The 26,423-nt window shown below is 40.5% G+C and overlaps 2 protein-coding genes across 4 annotated transcripts in view; both read left to right on the forward strand.

Moving 5' to 3' along the window:
• The window catches only part of bicd1a (bicaudal D homolog 1a), a 30,195-nt gene extending 16,093 nt beyond the window's left edge, over window positions 1–14,102 (forward strand). Inside the window, exons 2-10 of one of the 3 annotated variants that reach the window (XM_086029050.1) lie at window positions 849–1,061; window positions 2,864–3,016; window positions 4,318–4,824; window positions 6,176–6,568; window positions 7,309–8,067; window positions 9,097–9,248; window positions 9,345–9,555; window positions 10,768–10,853; window positions 11,966–14,102. In XM_086029050.1, coding sequence (XP_085885176.1) covers window positions 849–1,061; window positions 2,864–3,016; window positions 4,318–4,824; window positions 6,176–6,568; window positions 7,309–8,067; window positions 9,097–9,248; window positions 9,345–9,555; window positions 10,768–10,853; window positions 11,966–12,068 — 2,577 coding nt within the window. In that variant the 3' untranslated portion in view covers window positions 12,069–14,102. The remainder of the gene's footprint in view (window positions 1–848; window positions 1,062–2,863; window positions 3,017–4,317; window positions 4,825–6,175; window positions 6,569–7,308; window positions 8,068–9,096; window positions 9,249–9,344; window positions 9,556–10,767; window positions 10,854–11,965) is intronic. The other 2 variants (XM_086029051.1, XM_086029052.1) reach the window with 2 other exon arrangements.
• Window positions 14,103–15,185: 1,083 nt separating this feature from the next.
• Window positions 15,186–26,423, forward strand: part of fgd4a (FYVE, RhoGEF and PH domain containing 4a) — a 54,190-nt gene continuing 42,952 nt past the window's right edge. Inside the window, exon 1 of the mRNA XM_086027668.1 lies at window positions 15,186–15,496. Within this exon, the coding sequence (XP_085883794.1) occupies window positions 15,433–15,496 (64 nt within the window). The 5' untranslated portion in view covers window positions 15,186–15,432. The remainder of the gene's footprint in view (window positions 15,497–26,423) is intronic.

The following is a 26,423-nucleotide window of genomic DNA, read 5'->3' on the forward strand; positions in this document are numbered from 1 at the left end:
AGATTGAAATTTGTCGTGTGCTTGAACGTAAAAGCTTTACTTGTATTCAAGTTTGTTCACTCTTGTTTCTCCTCGGTCATCATATGCTTGACAGTTTTTTGCTATCATCGATGTTGTTTGATGATTGGGAGAAATGACAGAGCCCTTTTGCCTCACAAACATTCCAGCTTACCAAGTGCTTGCCTGATAAAGATGTAACTGACTTCCTGAACTGGTTAAATTGTGTTGCCAGACTGTCAGTGATATTTGGGGAGATTTGCATCTGAGCAAGGCAATGATATTCATGACAAATGTCTACATATATACTGTACACGAGAAGGGTATTTGTGACATGGCAGACGTTCTGGTTGTTCTCCTAAAAACCGATGGATTGTTTATTGTGTTAGAAGTGTCAGTTGAGGAACTCAAATTCTGTTAACCATTAGGTGACATTGTTCAGAAAATGGTATGAATGTTTTTGAATAATTCTTGATGATGCATGACATGTAATAGCTGTTCGGGCTTATCTGCTTGCAGCAGAATGACAGCTCAGTTGTGTCGGTGTCCTCACTTTGATTTTTTTCCAATTGGGCCTCAGCACCTTTATCATGACACGTCAGCTCTCACTGCTGTGGAAACCTGTGTCAGGAAAATGGGAACAGTGTGTCTATTGATCTAAAGAAACCTCACCCCTCATAGATCATAGAAGTCGACGCAAGTATTGTTGAGGGACAGCGCCTGAAAGTTTTGCTTCACAGACATTATTGTGAAAGTTGTTGTCTTACATGCCAAAATCAGTTTGATTGCTTAGAATGCTCTTGTGAGATGACAAACTCTGATTTATCAAACTGTGCTCTTCGTTTCCTCAGGCATTCGGCCAAGCATACAGCAACCAGCGCAAGGTGGCCGAAGACGGCGAGAGCAATGAGGAGACGTTGCTGCAGGAGTCTGCCTCCAAGGAGGCGTACTTCATGTCTCGTCTTTTGGAGATGCAGACAGAGCTGACCTTGAGTCGCTCTGTGACTTCCAACACTCAATCAGAGAATGAGAGGCTCAACGCAGTTGTGCTGGACCTGCGAGAGGTGAGTTTGTAGAGGGCATGCTTCACAAGGTTACTCACAAAGAGCAGCATTTCCCCACAGCTTTGGTATTTGGTATCAAAATCACATCTTGGGGAAAAACATACATGGTAAACAGGATCATCATTGAGAGTGTGGAAAAATATCAAACGTACTTAAAAAAAAAAAAATCTCCAAGCAACTATCATTTGGTGTGCAACCCATTTTTGCTTGACAAACAGGGAACCTGAAAAAAACAATAATTAAAAAGGCATTAAGCTGTATATGGTGAGCTTTACGGTAATAGTTAGAGGACTTATGATTGATCTTTTTTCCTTCTCATTATTATAAAAGCCTCAAGGCTCACTTTAAGTTCCTATTTAAAACTTATTTCAAAAGTTATTATGACTCAAAGGAACAGAATTTACAAAGTCATGTTCTAAAAGAGGTCAGCCATCTGTGACGTGACGTTCTGTGACACTTGAGTGCTATTAAACCAACGTGTACGTTTATTTCTGTTGTAGAAAGTTTGAAATTGACTTTAATGTCCATCCCAAAGAGCTTGCAAAGATGCACAAGAGAATCTCTGTTGTGATTTATTTTCCATTTTATTTGATTGGGTTAAGAAAGAAGGATTCCTTATATTCTTCCAAGGTTTGTATCCAGTGCGTTTGCTCATGACTTTTTGACAGAACGGCGAAAATGTTAAAATGTGTTATCATAACACATTAACTTGTGCCTACGTGCATACATGTCTGCAGACATTGTGGCGGGCGGCGTAGGAGTTCGAGTTGGGGTCAGACACCGGGACCACGAACCCATTGTAGGGTGCAAATCCGGGGCTAAACTTGGAATAAATACCCTGAGCTCGGCACATGCAATGCACAACTATTACTACAATTACTGCACACTTTAAAGCATCGCAGCAAAATACAATGATTGTCTGTGGTATTTGTATCTAGAATGTATCGAATACTTTACCTTTTGCAAGTTGATAAGTTGTTAAAGATATGCTGCTGTCTTTAGTCAGTGCTTTACCCATATCAAGTAGCACTGAAACCTAGCTGTACAGTTAGCTCTAACTATTGCAGTATACCGGTGTGGACGTTTAGCCTCAATTAGCTTCAAGAGTTATAGAGCTGCTGTCAGCATTTATGAAGCTCAAATCGTTTCTTAATGATCTGCATGTACGGTCTAGTCATCATTCCTTAAAAGCAAAAGGAATGTCCACCCTCATCCTACACACACACAAACACAAAATATCATTCTCCAACACACCCGCAGTAACACTGAACTATTACTTTACATTGTAAATGCACAAAAATGATCAATTGGTAACGAGATGACCGTGAATGTAATTTTACAAATTATAATTAGGTCTGACCAACTATGCACACACAAACACTGTATACATTAGCTACAATAATAGCCTAAAGGAGCCCTCTGTACTGACCGCGTCATGCCTGATGTCTGGCTGGCTCAGCAATTCTGCCGTAAGAGCTGCGGGAGCATTTGCAGTCAAACACATACAAACACATGTCAATAAATATCATGTATGTTTTCATTTGCTAATTTATTCAGTTTTCTTATGGATTTTTTTTTATTGTCATTGAATGCAGTCATTTTTTTTTGGTCTTGATTCCTATTCAATGGTAATATAATCCTGAGGATTGCTTATTCAAATGAAACAATGCATACAGAGAGCTTGATTACAGTTTTTTCGTAGTAAAACATTTTTCCCTTTTTCAATACACTACTGACAGTTCACTTTGTACATTTGGGGGATTTAAAATGTCAATTTGTCTTTTCCTGTGCCTGTGCGTCAGATTAATGAAATGCTGGAGCTCCAAAGGAGTAGGATGAGGGAAGAGATCAAGGAGTACAAGTTCAGAGAGACCCGGCTGCTTCAGGATTACACGGAGCTCGAGGAGGAGAACATCACCTTGCAGAAATTGGTCTCTACGCTCAAGCAAAGTCAGGTCAGTGCTGAAGCTGTGTAATACTCAAATGAAAGATTTGGTACATCTTGATGTGGAACGTTTGGCTTCGGACATGAATATTTATAGGTATACCTGCTGTTATACATTAATTTGTCATGGCTTCAAAAGGCAACTTGGGGTAACTTGTTTGGTAACCTAATTTGTCTGTACCCAACAAACCATGACATTTTTGTTGTCCAGTATCCTGTAGTTAACATGTCCAAGATACAGATGAACTCCTTGTTATGACTTATTTTCCATTACTGTGGTTGTTCGCCTTCTTTAAAAATAATAATTATACATAATGCCACATTATTTTTACAATGCACTTCTTGGACAAAGCAAATTTCCTAATGACCAACCAAAAGACATGCTATGGAACCCCAAAAGCAACATGGGGGAAAAAAATTGAAATATGTGGAAGGATGCTACATTCCATTTCAGAGGCCGGTGCCACATCCCAATATGGCCGACAATACAGACACTACATTTCCCAACATGCCTCCTAACCCCAATAGGTGTGGCTGTACGTAGAACTGGAGAGGAGCAAGAGGGAACAACTCACTCAACGTGGAGGAAAGATGTTTTGGAATTATGAGAACAGACTTTAGTTGGAGCCTTTGTATTTTTGCCAACTTTATTTTTCCTTACACCAACTGACATGTGAAAAGACAATCCGGCCTCCCTGTGTGGGGTTTGCGTGTGGAGTTTGCATGTTCTACCCGTGCCTGCGTGGGTTTTCTCCGGGTACACCGGTTTCCTCCCACATTCCAAAAACATGCATGGTAAGTTGATTGGACTCTCAACCAGTTCAGGGTGTGTTCCGTCTAATGCCCAAAGACAGCTGGGATAGGCTCCAGCACACGTTCGCAACCCTTGTGAGGATAAGCGGTATATATATATATATATATATATATATATATATATATATATATATATATATATGTATATATATATATATATATATATATATATATATATATATATATATATATATATATATATATATATATATATATATATATATATATATATACATATATATAACATATAACATATATATATAACATTTGTAAGAACATGGCATCAATTAAAAAAACAATATAGCAAGTTCATATTCATAATTATTGATGTGCACACAGGAAGTCTGTTTTCATGTTTGTTATTTTTGTTATCACAAGTTTTTTTTTTTTTTAGCAATTTCAGGAGCAACTGTTGTTACTTATGAATACTGTTTATGAATATTTTCAGGGATTTTTCTTTTCTTTTTTGATCTCCTCTTCCTTACTTCTTGTTCTCAGGTGGAGTATGAGGGTCTCAAGCATGAGATTAAGGTGCTTGAAGAGGAAACCGTTCTGCTCAACAGCCAACTTGAAGACGCTTTACGCCTGAAAGAAATCTCTGCGGGACAACTGGAGGAGGCCCTGGATGCCCTCAAGAGTGAGCGTGAGCAGAAGAACAATCTGCGAAAAGAGCTGGCCCATCACCTCAGCCTCAGCGACAGCGTCTACGGCGCGGGCGCCCACATCGCCCTCACTGTCACCGGTGTCGAAGGCCTCAAGTTCCCAGAGGAGGTCAGTGGAAGCGTCGGCGCCAACAGCAGCAACGGCAGCCTTACTGCCGCTGTCAACGGCAACAATGACGACAGTTGTCGGCACAACGGTCACCTTCATGCAGGCGCCATGTTGGCCAAAATGAATGGCGACTACCTTGCTGGCCGAAAGAGCGAGGGTCTGCACCCGGTACCGGACCTTTTTAGTGAGCTCAACCTGTCGGAGATGCAGAAGCTCAAACAGCAGCTCATACAGGTCAGTGAAGGAAGTCGAAATTGCGATATGATGGCTTTGTCTTTCTTGGCACCCACTGAATATTTTCTTAGCACTATGACAACAATGACAGAAGAAATCCATCATATACAGTAAAGGTGATTCAGAGAAATCGGTGTTTGTGTGTTAAACAAATGCAAACGTGATGGATAGGGAGTGAGAGGATGTTTACAACATAATTAATTTGATTAAATAGACGTCAGTTGATGTCTAGTTCGTTCATATATCAGCATCTTGCTTAAAGCACATAATGACACTAATAATTCAATTGATATCAGTGATAAAGGTTTTTGACAGAAACAGGCAACCAGAATGTTTTTTTCCTTTAATACAAGTTGACATAGCTTCCCAGTGGAAAAGATACCAACTTAAATCATAACAATGATGTGTAAATTCCCTTAGTCAGTTTTGGTTACTTTGGGCATGGTCAAAATATCTTCACTGATGAAATTCTGCTCTGTGACGTCCAGGTGACGTCATTCAAGATCAACCCTTTTACAACGAGAAAAGTTGACATTTGGCATTTGTGAGGTTGTTGCTCAAGTCATTGCGTGTTTTAAGATTAGGCAGCAGCAGCAGAGAGAAGTGTTGTGATGCATGTGCGTGGGCCATCGGGAGTGCTGTCAGGATGTTTAGGACGTGATCGGCACAGCAAAGGGATGCAGAGACAGAGACTAGCGTCTTCTGCTTTTGGACTAGAAACAAAGATGTGCCAGCATCATAGGGACTTAAAGCATGTCAAGCATGTGATTTTAATCCGCAATATGTCCACAATACAGAGGAAAGCATTGAGAAACACCTCTGAATCAACAAATTAATCAATCGGGGGTTGGGCCACAGTCTCCCCCACCAAGAAATTTAAGATATACTGAGCTTCTGCCAGCTGCATAAATGTCATTTATGTGAACTACTACACTGCCAATGGAGCCAGACGCATTTATGAACAAATGCTGTCACACACCTTTTACTGAAATTAGTAATCAATCAGAAATTTGACTGCCCTCTCAGTTCACCCCTATCTCAGCTCTTATCGCAACAAAATATTTTGGACTAGTCATTGGGTTCAACTTTGATGTTTAAACATTTCATGGCCTTAAAACTACTAATTATTACCGGCACACAGTATTTTGCGCAAATAGAAAAACAGATATACCAAATGTTTAGTCTTTATTTGTGTTTTCACAATTTCTACTAACAGCAGAGTCCCACTATGCCATTGTAATCTTCATTTTATAACCACATTAAAGAAATACATAATGCTCCAATTGATGTAACCATCTCAATATAATTATGCAGCATTATGACTTTTGAGAATGTTATTTCCGTCCTACAGGTAGAGCGTGAGAAAGCGGCACTGCTCATGAACCTGCAGGAATCGCAGACCCAGTTGCAGCACACACAAGGCGCCCTAAGTGAGCAAAGTGAGCGCGTCCATCGCCTTACCGAGCGCGTCAACGTCATGAAGCATCTTACCGGTGGCAAAGAGCTGGATGAGCCTCAAGAGAGTGAGAAACCAGCTGACTGCACCCTGTCACCGCAAGCTAATGGTCACTGCGATGTGGACATACATGGGTTTGAGGTCCTGGAGTGTAAATACAAGGTGGCGGTGACAGAGGTGATCAACCTGAAAACAGAGCTGAAGGCCTTGAAGGAGAAGTACAGCCAGGCTGCGGAGGGGCAAGCAGATGGTCACAGTGACGACAGAGTACGAGCGCTGGGGGAACAGGTTTGTTGTCACTATTAAAAACAAAAAACATGAACATATAATGGGAAAACGACTTCAATAGACTATAGTATTTTCTCTCTTCTCTCTCTCCCTCCCTCCCTCTCCCCAATGTGTGTTTTTAAACACAAATTTCCTACCAAGCCACAGAGACTTTAGTTCAAATGATTCAGTATTTTATTTTTTTAAATAATTGTCGCTGCAAACAATTTTAGCTCTCAAGCAGTCGCAGCGGTCTCAAGTGTTGGCAGGTAGAATATGAAAAATTTGATATAGCCCCACTCCTGCTTGCTCACCATGTTGACGCTCCCTGTTTTCTTGGCAACCTCGGGCAGAGTTATGTTGCTGCCTACAGCATAGAAAGGACAGGTAGAGTTGGTTGGAACACATTTGGACAAATTCAGACAGGCACATATAAGACAAGTACTTTAATAATGCCATTTGGCAAATGCGAATGATGATGTCCTTTAGATATACTTTCTATCAACGCTAGATAGATAGATAGATAGATAGATAGATAGATAGATAGATAGATAGATAGATAGATACTTAATCACTACACTGTTTAGTGGAGCGTCTGGAATCAAACACAATTTTGAATCGAAAATAATGTCAATATCAATAATTGTTAATAAGGTCAAAGTTCAGTTCAAATGGTACTTTGCTGTTTACAATTATATATTGTTTTATTTATTACAACACATTTTACTACGGCAATTCATCTGAGTTAATGTTCTATTCAGGTAACCCATTTGGAGAGCAGTTTACGTGAAAGCCGTGAGAGGGTGGCGAGCCTGGAGGCGGAGCTACGTACGTCCGTGAGCACTGCCGCAGAGAGCCAGGCCCTGCTGAACACGGCACAAGACGAGCTGGTGACCTTCAGCGAGGAGCTGGCGCAGCTCTACCACCATGTGTGTCTGTGCAATAACGAGACACCCAACCGCGTCATGCTCGACTATTACCGCCAGAGCCGAGTCACACGCAGCGGCAGCCTCAAAGGCTCGGAAGACCCCCGGGCTTTACTTTCACCCCGCCTGGCTCGACGCCAGGCCGCAGTTTCGGCGCTGTGTTCCTCCGAGGCTCAACGTAGGCCAGTGGACTCCCCGTCCAAAGATCCCCAACACAATGACACGACCACCAACACGGCGGACTCTCCAGCTCACCATTGTAGCCCCACCCGCAACAGCAGCAGCTCTCCTGTCACCAGCATGTCCCCTTGCCCGTCACCGGTGCCCTCCGAGGCAGGAGGAGACCTGCGGAAGGAGCCCATGAACATCTACAACTTGAACGCCATCATCAGAGACCAGATCAAGCACCTGCAGAGGGCTGTTGACCGCTCCCTGCAGCTGTCCAGGCAGAGGGCTGCCGCCAGAGAGCTAGCACCCATGCTTGATAAAGACAAGGAATTGTGTCTGGAGGAAATTCTGAAGCTCAAGTCCCTTCTCAGTACCAAAAGAGAGCAAATAGCTACACTCCGACTGGTTCTGAAGGCCAACAAACAGGTACAGATCGTCTTTATATCTTGAAAACCTCACAAAAAGAAATGAAACTAAGGATCGGGATCAATTATCTTTTTAATGAGTCATGCATGATAATTGGGTGATTGGCCTTGATGAGATCTGATGAGTTGTGCATATCGTCTCACACAGTGTTGTGTTGTTTGACATCTTTAAAGCGGACGTCAACCAAAACTTTTTTTTTCAAGAATATGTTCTATGCAAGCCCACTAGTTGAAACAAGGCATTCTGATAAATATTACATTTGTGGAAAAAGAGTTAATCCAATCATTTTCAGCCATCTCTGGGGGCAGCCATTTTGTCACTTCTGTCGACTGGAAATGACATCACAACTGCAAGTAACAACCAATCACGGCTGACCTGTTTTCTGAAGCTGAGCAGTGATTGGTCATTGCCTGAGACCTGAGCAGTTGTGATTTTCAGTCGACAGAAGTGACAAAACGGCCGGCCTTGAGATGGCTAAAAAGGGGTGGATTTTGCTGCTTAACTCATTTTCCACAAATGCAATATCAATCAGAATGCCATGTTTCAAGTGGCATGCTGGTATGCATGTCGTGGGCCTGCTGGTCAATAATGAGGTTCTTGTTTTAAATTAATGTGAGATGCTGTCACTGAATGTTCTGAATTCCTGATTCTATACCAGAACTGTATTGCACTGACATGGATGAACAAAGTGATTTGTAGTCAAATGAACAGAGCTGGGCAGTCCGTCCCGGGGGCGGACCGGTCGGACCCTGCGGCCTGGCCGGATGCCCATTTTTGGGGCGGTGGGTAGGGGCTGACAAATTTTAAAAAAAGGGCTCGACCAAGCATTTGGTAATTTTTATGAATAAGGGCGGGGGGTCGAGGCCGGTAGGGTACCCAGGTCAAGGGTGGAGGGTCGCGGCCGGATCGGCAAAAAAGGTTTAAGTGCCCTGCTCTGCAAATGAATAATACATTTCAGAACAATTAAGTGGATAATTTCCCCCACACATTTGATGATGCTTTACAAAAAGGTGACTGTCCACATTGCAGACGGCAGAGGTAGCACTGGCCAATCTGAAGAGCAAGTATGAAAATGAAAAGGCAATGGTGACAGAGACGATGATGAAGCTGAGGAACGAGCTGAAAGCTCTCAAAGAAGATGCCGCCACCTTCTCCTCGCTCAGAGCAATGTTTGCTACCAGGTGAGAGCACTCGCAGCCTTTGGTGGAAATCAATCGTGATTTCTTCATTGGTTTGAAGAAACATCACAGTGAGTGTGTTTTGTTGTATCTTTGCAGATGTGATGAATATGTTACCCAGCTGGATGAGATGCACAGGCAACTTGCGGCAGCAGAAGATGAGAAGAAGACATTGAACTCTCTCCTCCGTATGGCCATCCAGCAGAAACTGGCCTTGACCCAACGACTGGAGGATCTGGAGTTTGACCATGAGCAGATCCATCGTGGTCGCGGTGCTAAAGTGCCCAAGATAAAAAGCAGCCCACCAAAAGTAAGTGACAAAGAACCGACCACAGCCCCTACTCGAGCATCACCGTCAACTTTCACTGGAGTCAGATGACGTGCGCGACTGTGTGATCATTCAAACACATTTAATAACACACGAGGTATATAGAAATTTAAACTAAGTGAAGATGGCCGCAGAATGAGTTTAGGTATGTTTTGGTAGTATGCAGTGCCCCCGTCTGGCAAAACCTGTGAACTGCAGTAAAATTATACATTGTTTAGATTACTATACAACACTATATTGAGTCATTAATAATCCAATGTTAAATGTACAAGTTTATTCGTAGAATACTTTTGAATTTCAGGTGTATGAGAAAGAAAATCAATCAAATAAAATACACGCCCTGTATCATCCGTGCACATATAACCACAAGATGGCAGTGTCTTTCCTGCTTTGCTATTTCTCACTCTTGCCACATTGCAGTTGTAATGGATTTTTAGAACAATTGTAGCAACTGGGTTTTATGTTTAACTTTATGAAACGAGGGTGACCATTGACCATATTAAGTGTGCAGTGGATGGATACAATGCTACTAACATTATTATTATTAGTAGCAGTAGTAGTAGTATTGTTGATGTTGTTGTTGTTATCATTTTATTTTTATGAAAGGTTTAATGATTTGGTTTGGAGGTAAGGAATATATGAAGTGAAAAATGAAGTTGGAAGTACGATTGCACGAACCCTGTGAGCCTTTGATTGTTTTACGATACAATTGAAAACAGTATTGCATGTGTAAGTGTGTTGCACATTTTAATTTTACCTTACCTGCAAACTTGACAGGTATTACATGGCTGTTCTCATTGGAACGCAGTTGGATCTAATACAAAAGAAAAGGCACTGTAAAGAATTTAAAAAAAAATCGAATTTACTTTAATTCCATCCACCCATTATCATTAATGTATTTAAAAAATAATAATATGATGTTCTGATACTGTAGCAAAATGTAATTTTTTGTGTGCCATTGCAAAATATACTATTAGTAGGCATTAATGGAGACGGTTGCAAAGCATACAGAGAGGCACAGTGCTCATGCCAAATTATGAATGCAGTACAGTGCTTACATTTTGTACTATTTCCTACTAAAAGCTTGTGGTCTCTGACAAGGCAATGCCATGACTCATCCTATTAGTTTTGTCTGTCTGTTTCTGTGTCCAAACCGTGAGCGTCACCACTGCCTGTATCTGTCTAATTTATCAGTTTCTTGTAGATTGTCAGCAGCCTGCTGCCTCAGTATCGTCACTCTCCACACAGCTAAGGCGAGGGAGAATTTCCTTAGCCTACAGGTAACATGCTGTACTGTAGTTCTCTTTCTTTCTATATCAGGGGTTACCAGCTTTATTGAAACTGAGAGGTAGTCCCTGGGTGGTTAAATTATTAAATGTTAATGCGAAGGGCTACCAGTTTGATCCACACTTCTGAAACAATAAACTTGTCTATCTTACATCACATGCTATTATTAATAATAATTGTATTTTCAGTATCTATGTGAAGATATTAATCATGAACACGATAGATATTAATCGTGAATCCTCACAATAATTATCAGCAATTATTTTAATTATCTAAGGAAACAGATGCATATAAATATGCAACACTATTTCTCTAAATCTCTGCCAGTTTTTAATTTTAAAATGATCACTTCTAGAAATTCCATGGAAATTCCAATGTCCCATCACTGGTGAAGTATTTTTACAACAGGCTCGCAGCTATACGGGCACCATGTTGGTGACCCCTGACCTGTACAGTACCGTATCTGTCTGTGTGTCTCTCTGTCTGTGTGTGTGTGTCTGTGTGTGTGTGTGTCTGTCTGTCAGTCTATCATGGCAGCTGCTGACCGATCTTGCGGCATGGTGGTCAACCTTTGTTTCCAACCCTTTTTTGGTATTGTGATGTTATCCTTTCAGGATCATTAGATGAAAAAATATCAATAGACTTTTTTCCTGCTTTTGTGAGGACTGCATGAATATAGTGATTCCAGCCCTATTTTTAATGTGCATGAGCATTGTGGGACAAGGCCAATTTGGCAGCTGAATTAGATAAAATTGGACAGGAAAAATAAGGAAATAATATACAGTAACTGTCTCAATGGAAACATTTTCAAGCCATCAGTTTCTCCCAGGTTGTACAATTTGTGCAGGTCTAAGAGGTATTGGCTTCAGCCGTGTTTACTTTGTTAGGTGTAGGTAGGCAGGTAGGTTGGTAGGTAGTTAGGTGAGATCATTGAGGTGGTGCAAATATTTAAAAACATTTCTCCACCTTTCGCTGATTCTGGTTGTTTACGTGATTTGGATCACTTAATCTGCCCCCCAAAATGCTGTCCATTTCTTGTTGTACAGCCTTCCAACTGCTTGTATTTACCCCTGTGATCACTGTTTGTGTTTCTGCATTATTTCAGTCCTAAATTTTGTGATGACCTTCAAGAACACAAAGCAGTTTTGCCCAGCAGCAGGAGCCTTCTTTTCTCCCCTTGTTACCTACACCAGCCCCCCGGCACCTAGACCGGTACATGCCCCCTGTCGACTGGGAGTTGGTGCTCCAATGCGTTGATCCCCTCAGGGCTCCTTGAAGCCCTACAAAGATGTCACTGGATTCCATTATCCAGAGGTGCTTCCTGGCCCGCTGGTTCCGTGTGTCAAAAGAGACAGGCACGCGCATAAACATGAGACAAATCACATGACTCTTTTCCCCGATTTGTATGTATTATTATTATTAACTGTTAATAATTATTATTTATTTATTAGATATTTATTATTATTGAAATGGTGTTTTTCTCTTGCCTGGTCATTCGTCAACTGTGACTTCATTTTAAAACAAACCCAAAGAACACAGTTTTAAAAGGGAGATACTACCAATGTTAAAGGGGAAGTCAACCCAAACATATTTTTTTCAAGAATATATTCCATGCAAGACCGCTAGTTGAAACAAGGCATTCAGGTAAATATTGCGTTTGTGGAATAAGAGTTATTCTAATCGCCAATCACGGCTCAGCTTCAAAAAAACAGATCAGCCGATGATTGGTCGTTACCTGAGCCCTGAGCAGTTGTGATGTCATTTTCAGTCGACAGAAGTGACAAAATGGCCGCCCCCTTAGATGGCTATAAAGGGGTGGATTTTGCTGCTTAACTCATAATCATGTTCCACAAACGCAAGTGGGCCTGCTGGGAACATATTCTTGAACAAAAATGTGATTGGGTTGATTTCCCCCCTTTAAAGAACTTCTTGCTGTGGTCATGGTTGAATTTGAAGGACCTTCCTAACCTCACTAAGCTTTCTTTGGATGCTTGTGTTTTTATACAAATGTTTTTTTTTTTTTTTTGGCAAAGCATGAGACTTTTATAACTACATCTCTTTTCTTTTCTTTTAAAGCAGCCTCCAGGGATATGACTATATATGTATATCTTGGCTCAGTTCTCATTAGAGAGTGAGTTAGATGAGTATGTTTGAGATTAGGGTTGCTGGCCTGAGTTTTTGCCTTTTGAGTTGCACACAGGTTCAAGTGACCATGTAGGGACCAGAATTCTTCTCTTTTAAATATGTCAACAGTAATTTAACAAGGTGTGCCTCTTCTTTAGTGTTCTTTACTGTCACCATTATTTTTTATTGTTTTATTTTATGTAAGGCAAGTAACGTGTCTTTTCTGAGAGGTCCTCTTCTGTTTTATCTATAACAAAATAACCCTTTTGTATGAGAAATTTACCTGGGGAATTCTGGATACATATTCCAAGTTTTACACACGGGAGTTATTGGGACTATATGGGCATTGATTTGAACTTTGGGATAACTGATACAAAATGTATCATAAACAAACCTAAATATGAACTATGCTTATTGTTTGCCCTCCTGTAACACATTGTGATGATGGCAAACGATTATCTCTGTTGACATGCTTCCTTCACACATTATGCAGTACTGTCCAAGCACAACTGAGCACTATGCATTACAGCAATACTGTACACAGTCACACCCACCACAAACTTTCCACCTGCAGTAAAACAATAGTTCCTACTTCCTTCATCGTGAAGACACTAGAGTAGGTTGAAAAGACTGGTTATTACGCAAGTTATTTCTCAAAGTTACAACACCGAACACAACAGTTCTGATCTGACACAATTGACTGGGATGGATAGCCTTTTTCATGTTAGTCCTGTATTCATTTTTGTTGCCTCGTGCCATGTTAAGCATCGATGTGTCTTGCCAGCGCTGACATTCTACTGGGACACAAATGATACGGTTGAACGCAAACCAGTACAATGTTTGAAAATGTATTTCTGAATGGGCTGTTTGTTTGTTTGTTTGTTTCTTGTTGTACCTGTGCATTTGTAATATCTGTACTCCTGCTGATTCACCGGTGACCAACCTGTCTTGGTCTGTTTGCACAATAGAGCAGGATAGAAGGAGAGAGGCTAAAAACGATAATCCTGTTTTTAGAATAAAATAGCGGAATGCTGAAGCTAAAATTGAAGTTTTTGTTTCTCATCTCTTTAAAACTGCATTTAATTGGTTTCAGAAATAAATAATGCATTTGTCTGGTTTGTGACTTGTGATGTCTTTTCAATTTTATGACGAAACTAAAATTCTGTCATTTTCACTGAGCAGACACATTAGGCTGCACATGTAATAAGATACAATATAGGAGTGAGTTGTATTATGGCTTTAAAATTACAATGATGCTCAACTTTACTGAAACTGTCTGATATTTTTCTATTCGTTCATTTAGTCATTTAAATATTTAATTGTGTTGGTTGCAATAAATTAGCATCGGTGTAGGAATGTACTGCATTAGAGTGACAACTGTTACTAAAATGTTACCCCTCTCATGTGGCTAATTAAGTTAAACAAAATCTTAAACTGCATCATTTCTTTTTGTGGGATGCAGCGTAGGTCTACAAGACTGCAAAGTCTGATTTAGAATACACGTTTGACTTTCTCTGCAAAGACAGGGGAAAAATAGTCTTTGCAATCCAAAATGAAAGTCAATATGGCACGACCATATAGTTATGACAAAGTAATAACTAGTAGTACAGTACATTATTTTACAGTCCTATAAGTGGCGGTGTTGCTCATTAAGTAGTTTATAACTGACAATTAAATATAATTTAATTAAGTTTAAAAAAAAACAAATATATATATATATATATATATATATATATATATATATATATATATATATATATATATATATATATATATATATATATATATTTCGACATGGTACATGCACATATACTTTTCAGCATATAACACAAGAGGTCAGTATCAATCTCTCGTCCCACTAAATATATGTGGTGAATTAATTTATGTGTGAGAGTATACAGTATTGAATATATATAATAATTTGTACAGTATATATCCATCCATTATCCAACCCGCTAATCCTCACATGGGTCACGGGTGTGGCGTGTGGTGTGGGTGGAAATGCATGCATTTTAGCGTTTCCAATCACTTTTCAAAAGTTGCTACAAGTTTTCAAACAAATTTGAACAGTAGCTACATTTGTTGGAGATGCCTTTTGTTGTTAAAGTTGCTCGAGTCGTCATAAAATTTGCATTGCCAAATCTAGCAACAAAAGTGCTCAATTGTGGGAGTCGGTGGGTGGAGTGTAACCACGCTCGCTGGCTATGACGTCATTAAGGGAGAAGAAAATGACACACCTGACACATTCACACAACTATACTCCGTTCGTACAAACGCCACATGTTTTGTTTCCTTTTAATCAGAGCTTCTACCGCGTCACCCTTTTTTATTAAAAGAGAAACATTTTAAAGAGGAGTTTAAAGATTTTTTTTTACGTGTCAGTGGCTACTTGTGAATGAGTCTAATTTTGGTGTCTCGATGCTGGAGGGGCGTTTGTCGCACTAAAGCATGGAGGGCTTCAGCAGAGTCGCTTTCCGCAGGAAGCAACAAAGTCTGGATGTAGAAGACGCAGGTGAGCTGAGTTTTTTTTTTTCTTTAAGCGTTTCTTGGCAATTGTAAGGTGATTTCCTGCTACACGATGACTTGTGTTTATGACTATGACGACGTGTTTGTGTCAGTGTTGTGAAAATAAAACCGTTTACGTACCTACATTTTTATTTACACACCACTGCCGTCTGGGTGGCTGGGCAGGTCTAAAGGTTTGCAGGCAGGTTCCAGCCTGTTGTGCAAGCATCTGCAAGCTGGAGGGCTCTGTTTTTGTTTTCCTTAGCTGTCTTGTGACTATGTAACATACTAACATATGAACTGTGGTACTTCAACGTGTTACTTATTATTAGTTAACGTTCGGCGTCCTAGTTCTTACAGTGCTAAATGTTTTGAACCAGTTCCATATGTCAATCTTTCTGCACGCGTATTAGCAGGAAGTGGCATTAAGTTTGAGCTGGCAACTCTGCATGTGCAAACATGCAAGTGAGAACAGTGCCTGCACTTGTAATGTGAACTTCGCTCTCTGTTATAGTGTAGTTACTTGAGATACAGTACACCAATTGTGGCTGATCAGGGCAATGCAAGGCCTTCTCTGCTAGCCTAAACAGGATCAGAACCACTGACATATATTTTAACCTAAATTGTAATATTTGTTCCATGAAATTACAGTACTTTATTTAATCTATTTACCTTTTCTCTTGGCTTCACTATGGCTAACGGATTCAACGTTGGACTATACAGAATTCACATTGTTGATTTCAATCATCTTTCTGACTAGTCATAATTATGGTAAAATGTAAATGGGCTGTCACTTGTACAGAGCATTTCTATCGTTGGTACTCAAAGCGCTTCACACTTACCTCATTTTACCTAACGATGACGCAGCATCAGGAGCAACTGGGGGTTCAGTATCTTGCTCAAGGACCCTTCGACAAGGTCACAATAGCCAGGGATCAAACTCCCAACCTCGAGGTTGGAAGACGACCACTCTACCACTGAGCCCTGCTGCCCCAATTAGGTTTTGAATATTTTCTTTCAAGATATTTGTAACGTAATTGTGAGGTTTTGAATATTTTTTTTCAAGATATTTGTAACGTAATTGTGATGAGTTGAAACAACAGATAGAGCTATCTTCCCTTTAGTTTTTCCCACTCAAAACTGGATTTCACATACCTATAACATTACTTCATTTCTTCACTTACAGATATCTACAGCATGTTTTTGCATTGTTATAACTCAGTTTCCGAAAAGGGGCATACAGATAGCAATCGGACAGTCTCTTTAACCAATCTGATTTTAGCAGATTTCACATTCACCTTCACAGGGCCACCTCGCTGGCCCTCTTATGACAGGATATTTTTTTTCCATCCTATAATTGATTGGTCAGACAGTGTTCAGCCAAGCCTACTTCGACTACCAAAACACGCCTGTCACTACGAGGACTGAATAATAGCTATAAGTTAAAACTGGGCATTCTTTTCTTTATAAAGACAAAACGTTGCCGCTGAACTTGCATTGGGTTTTATTAGATTGTGAAGGTGTCCGAAAGGAGTGAGTAGTCGTCACCTTACACCTGCATGACTGTATTTTAATGGTGTGCTTGTATCCATGAGTATTTCTTTAGGTGACACTTTTAAAATTGGAGAACTTTTGGTATACAGTAGTATTTCTTCCTCCTATTATAGGTTATTAAATATTTGTGGTGCTAATGTTTTGGGGGTAAAGGTTCCTCTGGGGTTATATTTGTATTAAAAATTGAAATGATTCCGAAGCTCTGTTGGCTTTATAGAAGATGCCACAGTCCAGGAAAAATTACCCACTGTGTTATCATTTCTTTACCACCTTTTTAGGTTAAGAAAACAAATGTCAACATGATGTGTATATTTTATATCAAATTCCACATGATATCAGGTTAAGCCCAAACAAATGTTTTCCATTCCCTAATTTGTTTGCTTTGAGGCTTGATGAATGAAGATGAAGAAGCTAATTTACGTTGGTCCTCTATTGTGAGTGCAGTTTGTTGTTGAAAGCATAAACAGTGCAGCACAGCTCGTGGTACTTTGAAGGAAAACCTAATCGTATATAATAATGGAGCTTCTTGTTTGGCGTCTGCCTGCATAGAAGCAATGGGACTGTCACTACAGTATATGAATCAAGACTGTTGTTGGCAGTCGTTGTTGTCTGAGTGACGCTCATTCATTCTCTGCTGAACCCTCGTACTGTCCTCTCTTAGCTTTAACTCACTTCTGGCGACACTGTTCACTTGAATCACTTCATGACTACTCGATCATGAATTCCATTTATGAGATGTGCATGTGCCAATATGGCATGTCAATCAATCACATTACTATTATTTTACTCTGTGAACACGAGTGAGCCTGTGTTAGTGTGATTTGAAGGTCAGGGAATGAAACTAAATCACTTCATAAAGTTAGCAATGTTGCAATGTAGTCGTACAGTTAAAGCATTGTCACTAATTGTGTCTGTAATTTGTAAATTGTCCAGTAGATGGCGGTAAATACAGACGAATGTTTCAATTTCCCTTTTTTTCTGTTTGTTGCACATCAAGCATGATTATTCCCTTTATGGCCGTCTGGAGCATGTATGTACATTTATGTTTTTTTGTTTTTTTTAAACTTGTATTTGGAGATCATTCTGGCTGTGTTACAGCTTGTGGCATGACATGTTGCAGGAAGTTTTCTTTCTAGTATTGTCCCCCAATCCAATTACTTTTACCATCCTATTTGTCTTTTCTTAGTTTTTTTACATGCCCTGAAATGTACACACACCTAACGGCTCCCTGTTAAAGCGCCTTTCATCCATTACGACCCCCCGCCCCCTTCTTTTTCATGGTATAAAACCATTCATTCTGTAATATCAGGATTACATTTAGATTGTAAAATAGTGATATTTTATATTTTAAGTCTTTTCCAACAGATTCAAACATTTTTGTTTGTGTAAGTGAGTGAGTGTGCACTTGTGCACTTGCAGGCGCTTGTGTGCGTGTGTGGGTAGGACAGGTTTATTCGAGTTAGAGTGACGGAAAAAAAACCCGTTTTTCTGACATTTGCTTGTAGCATCTCAGTCGTTGTTCCGGGAACCCAACTTGTCTCGTGAACATAGTCACCATCTACCTCAAGGGGTCACTGCTGCCTGTGAGTCACCAACTTTTTTTATTTGTAGAAAGCCCCAGATCACAGATGCACCTCCAGTTATTACATTATGTATTGGCAATAATAAAAACAAGATAAGAACTTATTTTTTTTAACACATACAGTAATGTGATGATGCGGTGATGCTGCTGTTTTGAATGTGAGTCCACTTACTTTACATGACATCTGGTGTACAGCATTCTTCTCGCATGATGTTCTCCTTCATTAAACAACCCTTGTTATTTATTTATTTTTGGTATGGATGTTGGAAAAAACAAAGAAAAAGCAAAACACGAGTTAATTGTTTGATGGTTGCTGAATTGGTCTTGTGCGATATGACGTGTGAGGGGTGTTAATGGATCGGTGATAGCTGCATTAGCTACATCTATACTGAGAGATCATATGACATGACAAATTGTAATTTGCCAATGAGTTGAAACAAAGAACGGGAACATATAGCGCATCTCATGGCTAAAATGGTTTCATGTTCTTTCGTCTTGGCAAGAGAAGCCTTGTTTGGCCGATTTCTTATGAAGTGTAAGAAAAAGTATAACAGCACGGAGAAAATGTTACTACAAAATTGAAATGAACTTAAATCATGTTGTATAAGGCGCCCTGTGTAGCGGTACACACATAGTCAGTGTTTCTCTTCTAGGACGGCAGGCCACATGCTTACTAGAAAAACAAGGATGTGTTGACAGAAATGAACATTTAATTACATCTGATTGTATATAACACTTGTGTATTGCAGTCTGTGTCATCTTAAAGTAACTGTGTACACTTTCCAGGATGTCGAATTGAAGCAAGCAACTATAGCGAGACACAAAAGACTATCAATGTGCAGCACAGGGTCTGTCTCAGCCTTTCCACATGCGTTTCCTGACTACACCGTGTTGTTTCCCCTCCTCCTGCCATTGTGAAGTTCCTTCCAGAAAACTGCAGTATTCAGTTTTACCTTACTTCCAAGCTCAGCTGTTCAACTTTTTGAGGATGGAACCCGGGAGGAGGAAGATGAGAAGCAAATTGTGAAACAGCTTTTCCCGGAATTTTCTGAAATCGAGGACATCCCCTTTGCAGAAGGACAAAACTATGTCAAGGTGTTAGTGGATTACGTACCTGTGTTTAGTTTGTATCAGCAGAGCATCACGCTTAGGATGTAGCTCTTTGTTCACAGGGTGAGGAGTGAAAAATCCAAAATCTACCAGAATAGAGTGCACTTTAGAATGAGATCTTCACATAATGATCAAAGCTTTAGCACTATGTGTTGTTATGCTATTTTCACTGGACCTAAAACCAACGTGGACTGCTTGGCCACCAATTACCGGAGGTTTCAACTGAGATGTTTCACTTGCGGTAGGTGAGCCGAACAAGCAGGACAACAGGCCAGCCGTCTCAGGGTGGCAGAAGATCAGTTTTTGTTTTCTTCAAAATAAAAGACATTTGGATTGACAATGAAACGACGACGCAAGTACTGGTTTTGGAGACGGAAAGGTAAAAACGTAAAGATGTGTCTGCTCTGCTGTTATGGTAAGATTTAGAGGCTTTATTTTTTATAAATGAAGGATGAAATGTTTTGTGAAGTGCTTTACGAGCTTCTTACCGGACAGTATTGTATGTTTTTTTCTTTATGGCTCATACATATATTGTATTGTTTGAACTTGAGTGTATTGATTGATTAGTTACAGGGATGTACAAGCGGGAATTGTCATCTCTTTAATTTGTGTTTGAAAGTTGTCTTTGTTAAGCAGTGCTGCTGAAGTGCAGCAGTGAGTGGTTTACTAATGTGAACGCTTGGCAAAAGCACTTATCAGAATAGTTGATTCACTGAACCATAGCATTTGTCTCCATGTGGACCAGCTTGCCGCAGCAAAGCAATGAAGAGCAGTCCGAGGGGGGATGCTGGATAAAAAAGCAGTTTTGTCTACAGAGGCCTGGGAACCATTCCCCCGACACTCTTTTTTCCAGCCACTCTGGCCTTTTGGCCACTATCCCTGAAGGCCCGTTACCCAACCATGTTTGTGTTTGTGTGCAGCGTTAAAAGGCACGTATTGTGTGGCCTGGTTGTGTGTTGCAGTGTGCACCTTTCTTAGTGTGGTGTGTATTGTTGGAGCGCCTCATCAAGTCCCCCCTTCTCTTCCTATTTAAAGAGCAAAAGAGAGAAAACACTGACGCATTCTGCTTTCGTTCTCCCTGGCAGGAAGGAAAAGGCTGGGAACCTTTCACCACGCCTATTGTTTCAACGTGGGAGTGGATGTCACATGCTCAAGTGACACCACTTGTCGGAATCTGTGTGGCTCTGCTCTTTTAATAGTGTTCAAGTTAGGGTCACCAAGTATGGTCCTCAAGGGCACCTATCCTGCATGTTTTCCATCTCTCCCCGCTGCAACACACCTGATTGAAATGATCAGCTCATCGGCAAGCTTTTCAGAAGCCTGATAACGATACAGATCATTTGAAACGGGTGTGTTGCAGCAGGGAGAGATGGAAAACATGCAGGATAGGTGCCCTTGAGTATCAGACTTGGTGACCCCTGGAAGAGTTATCGTTCACCTTTTATTGAGGTGTTCAAAATGTTTTATGAGACTAAATAACTCATGACTCATCACTTCTGGAGGCAAAACAACAACAACAAAAAAACATAAACAAGCTAACATGGTTAAAGAGGAAGTCAACGCAAACATATTTTTTTCAAGAATATGTTCTATGCAAGCCCACTAGTTGAAACAGGGCATTCTGATAAATATTGGGTTTGTGGAATAAGTGTTAATCCACTCATTTTTAGCCATCTCCGGGGGCAGCCATTTTGTCTTCTGTCGACTGAAAATGACATAACAACTGGTCACAACGACCAATTACGGCTCAGATTCAGAAAACAGGTCAGCCGTGATTGGTCGTTGTGATGTCATTTTCAGTCGACAGAAGACAAAATGGCTGCCCGCAGAGATGGCTAAAAACGAGTGCATTTTGCTGCTTAAATTATATTCCACAAACGCAAAACTAATCAGAATGCCGTGTTTCAACTAGTGGGCCTGCTAGGAACATATTCTTGAAAAAATATGTTTGGGTTGACTTTAAGCATTTGTATGTGAACAGCTACGATCTGGGATTTTAAGTACCGTAAAGTAATTTTTTTTTCTCTCAGGTTTAATTCATGTGGCTTTGACCATCTGATGATTCATATACACAATTCAAATGTCATTCAGATAGGGTATAACAGTTCCATCTTATTCTGGTCAGTCGGTGCTCCTTTTTGACCCCAATGCAAGTGGACTTTAATAACAAAAAGTTAAATTGTATGATTGCACCAGTGTCTTTATTCGGGTTCTCACCAGAAATGGAGTGAGTACTTGCTGTGTACATATGCACACCCCCTCAAAGTTTTATGGAACGTGCATAATTTTTGCTTTATCCTGTTAACACAAACACACGAGGCACCAAACAATACCTGTCATCTTCATGCTTGGTGGAGGTAAACATATTGATTTATGTGATAAACGGATGGATGGATGGCTAGATAGATAGATATATATAGATAATTCAGAAATCACCAGTATTTCCCAACAGCACAGAATCTGAGTCATGCATGTAACCAGCATGACATAATGGTTATTGGGAAATGTATGCAAGATGACGATGGTGTGAGCATACTGCAATGGATGACTGTGATGACATTCCGTATCTGTAATGTCTAAGTCATAGCCTCCGGCCTTCTCTTTCAAGCAGTGTGTGGTTTTTATTCCACTCAAGGACATGCCTGTTACTTATCAAAATAAAGTACAGTCAGCTGTCTGTCTTCCACAGTGGCCTATCAAGATTTAAGATGCTGTATTCCCAAATGTAAAATTCTAAATCTAAAAAATATGAAGATTGGTCGTTACCTGAGCCCTGAGCAGTTGTGACATCATCTTCAGTCGACAGAAGTGACAAAATGGCCGCCCCCTGAGATGGCTAAAAAGGGGTGGATTTTGCTTCTTAACTCATAATCCACAAACGCAATATTAATCAGAATGCCGTGTTTCAACAAGTGGACCTGCTGGGAAAATATTATTGAAAAAAATATGTTTGAGTTGATTTCCTTTTTAAACACAAACAAATTGTTCAATTTAAGTGTTCCTCAAAACATTTACAATACTATCTTGTAAATGCAGAAATGCAAATTAGATTGTGCAGGTGAGTTTACTGTTATTTACACAGAATGATGTGAATAATAAAGTGCTCGTGTCATTGATCCCACTCAGCATTTATAGTGTAATTACTGTGGTGCATTAAAGTCTGATGTAGTCTGAGTGGTTCCTGCTGAGAAAGATGATAAAAGCTAAGACAGCTAGCTAATGAAAGCAACCAGGTTTCCAAGATCCTCAAGCACTGTCAATAAGTAAATGGTTGAATGCATTTGCGTATTGCTGCTTGGGTTTCAGATTGACAGCAGTGGGGGTGTAGGCGTGTGTCCCAGGCTGATTACAGGAACCAATCCAGTGCAGGTTGTGTCTGTGATGCGGGGGCAGATGCTTAGCAGACACACTGCTTGGCTGCCGTCAGCTGTTCCCTTCTGCACATGCACTGCGTGTGTGTGTGTGTGTGTGTTGGGGGTGGTGAGTGTTTTCAGACATGAACCATTCATCATTGACCCTCATGAACCACAGGAGAGATTATGAAAAAAGAGATTTCACATGAAGTGTGTACATCATGTCACACGGTTGTGTATCCGAGATGCATGAATGCAGATTAGCCAGTGTGGATTTAATTGATGATGGATGTCGGAGGCCCTCGCTTCCCTGCTTTTACAGAGATGTGGTGGGCAATAGCCTGGAGCCATGCTGCTGCCATCCTCCCATTACCTCAGGCATAAAACAAAAGATGGATCAGAGTGGTGAGAGTGTGATGTGGGTGTGAGCCACACAGACAAGGTGGTGAAGGGGAACACCAGCTGTAGTTTTAAAAGTGGCAAATAGAGTGTGAGAAGGTTAGAAGTGATCGTGTCACTTTTCACTGCTTTCATGCTTCTGATGGGCTGTGGCAGGTGCTTAAGTTGAATGTAGAAATATAAGATGGGAGTGTGTAATATTTATTGTACCGTCTGTTGGTTTGAATTTAGAAAAAACAAAATGACTTCCCCCAAATCTAAAAATGTACGTGTGCTCTGTATATAAAATAATGACATCATGTATGCTTGATATCCTGCTTGAGTACATTAGAGTAAGGTAGAAATAGAATACATTTACTGTCATTGCTATGAAGTGGAATTTGTGAGTGATGAACAATAGAGTATGATTTCAAGTGTAGCTGCCCACTGCTGTACACACACATATTTGCAGCTTATGTGAAAATGGGGGAGAAAATGAGATGGCTGCATTCTGTTTATGTTTGGTAATGGGGGTGTAGGTTAAGAAGTGGTTTCATGCGTGTGCACAAAGCGGCAAGGGTACTTTTCTATATTAGATCCTATCATGTGATGGATGTAAATAGGCCCATTATTTACAATGTGAAAGTCCATGTTTAATGTTCCTATGGAAAACAAGGGTTCATCCCATTCCAAAATAAAAGTATTACATTGTCTTGCATACTTGATTTGCCAAGTTAATAATTGAATCATTACACGAATGTCCGTGTTCAGCGATGATCACCTACGTGTGGCAAGATTCAGAGGTGGGCATTTTACTAAATTTTGCCGTTTTTTTATTCGTCATCCGCTAGCCTTTTCAAGCCGATCGAACCTGTAATCAGTTCGTCACTCCGTCGGTCAGGTAGTTCATCAGGTATTATTATTATTATTATTATTATTCACCCATTATCCAAACCGCTTATCCTCACGAGGGTCGCGGGAGTGCTGGAGCCTATACTAGCTGTCTTGGGGCAGTAGGTGGGGTACACCTTGAAATGGTTGCCAGCCAATCGCAGGGCACACACAGGCAAACAAAGAGGAATGGGCATTCCGTCCCAGGGACAGAATGGTCCGTCAATCCGTCCCGGACGGACGCCCATTTTGTGTTGTGGCCGGACGGAGGATGAGAAGTCTTTCAAAAAGGACGTACTAAGCGAGGACAGAAGTAGGTTTTCGTTTGTCCATGTAATTGTCCCTAACAGGGTCAAGTACCGACTGACGTGCATGTTTTTAGAATCTGGGAGGAAACCGCAGTAGGTGGAACATGCAAACTCTACGAAGGAAGGCCGAGGGCGGATTCGAACCCACGACCTAACGTCAGCAAAATGGGCCTCCGTCACTGACGGACTGACAGACCAGTCCGTCAGTCGGACGGAATGTCCACCTCTGATATTCAAGGTATTCTTTGACATCATACATGAAATAGCACACAAATGTAAAGTGAAAAGAAATCACCATTATGACCTTTAAAGTCATCGACCTGAGCCGTCTTGTCATAATAATGTTATACGAGGGAATGATGAAAATGTGTTGGACGGTGTACGTGGCCCTAATAATCAAAGTAATCCTTTAAAAAACAAAAATTGCAATTAGCTGGTAATTCTCTTCGTGTGTGTGCGTGTGACCAGACCTCACTACTGACCTTTTGGGCTCACGACTTTGCCCTATGCATGCCCAGGAAGTAACTCTTCATTATCTGTATATAGCAACCAGATTTCCTGTCTGTACCTTACACACGCACACCCACACACAACCACATTTGTACAGAGACCTGCAGGCAACTCAGCACACTTATGGCAGGTTTGAAATCTGGATGCACTTAGTACTCTTCCGGTCATTAACTACCGTGTAGTATAATGAGGCCTGCACAGCCTCAAATATTGTGTGTGCGAGTGTTGGTTGGTGGTGTATGTGGCATAAAATCAAGGATGTGTGAATGGGGTATTTGTTTTAGAAAGGTTACATTTGAACAGCTGATGATAGAGTATTAGCCAGAGCTGGGCATCTTACTAAAAATTGAGCGTCCGTTATTCGTCATCCGTCTGCAGCGTGGGTTACCTTTCCGTTGTCTGTCATTTCGCCTTTTTTCGAGGGGGGGAGGGTGGCATAGTACCCGCCTATAGGCCGGTCGGCCTCTGATTTTAAATGGGCTTCCGTCAACGATTCCGTCAACTTCAATAGCATTCCATTTACCATTTTAATCAAATTGGTTTAGATAACGATGGATCGGATGTATTTTTCATCTGTTGGTCCTTTTTTTTTTTTTTTTCCAGGTTGACGATTGACGGACTGGCGGACCAGTGACGTTTACCGACGGAAGCGCGGTTAAAATAACACGACAGACTGACTGACAGATGATTACACTTTGGTCCGGCTTGAAAAAAAGCGGATGACGGACGGGTACCCAGGCTGCTGACAGATGACGAATGACGGACCGGCAAACTTTAGTAAAATGCCCACTTCTGATAATGGCTCTACTGTTTGCCATGGTCAGACTGTCCACATCAAATTGACTACTTTTAATAATGAAGTATTAAAACAAGGCACTTTGATGCTTCATGTCACTTCTGCTATGTATTCCTTTTTCTCTTAAAACCACACTTTTTTTTTTTTTTAGCAAAATAAGCATACAAATGCCCCCAAAAATTTTAATTAACTTTCTATTTAGCTGAACAAAGGTCTAATGATGTCTGCATAGGTCTGTCATGGCGCAATATGACGGCAAAGTTTTGTTTAATTTCTTAAACTTAGTTTCCAAGATTTTGGTTGAAATCTGAATTGTATCAACTCTTGAGACCGTTTCACTGTACTTTAATGTGGTATGGAGAGAGACATAAAATGGAAACAGTGAAAAGTGAAGACTAAAAATAGAGAATGTCACCAAAGGTCAATTGACTCATTCTTTGTCATCATTATAT

The sequence above is a fragment of the Filicampus tigris genome, chromosome 4 (assembly GCF_054856515.1).
Source record: "Filicampus tigris isolate MCC_2025a chromosome 4, RoL_Ftig_1.0, whole genome shotgun sequence".
Classification (NCBI taxonomy): Eukaryota; Metazoa; Chordata; class Actinopteri; order Syngnathiformes; family Syngnathidae; genus Filicampus; species Filicampus tigris.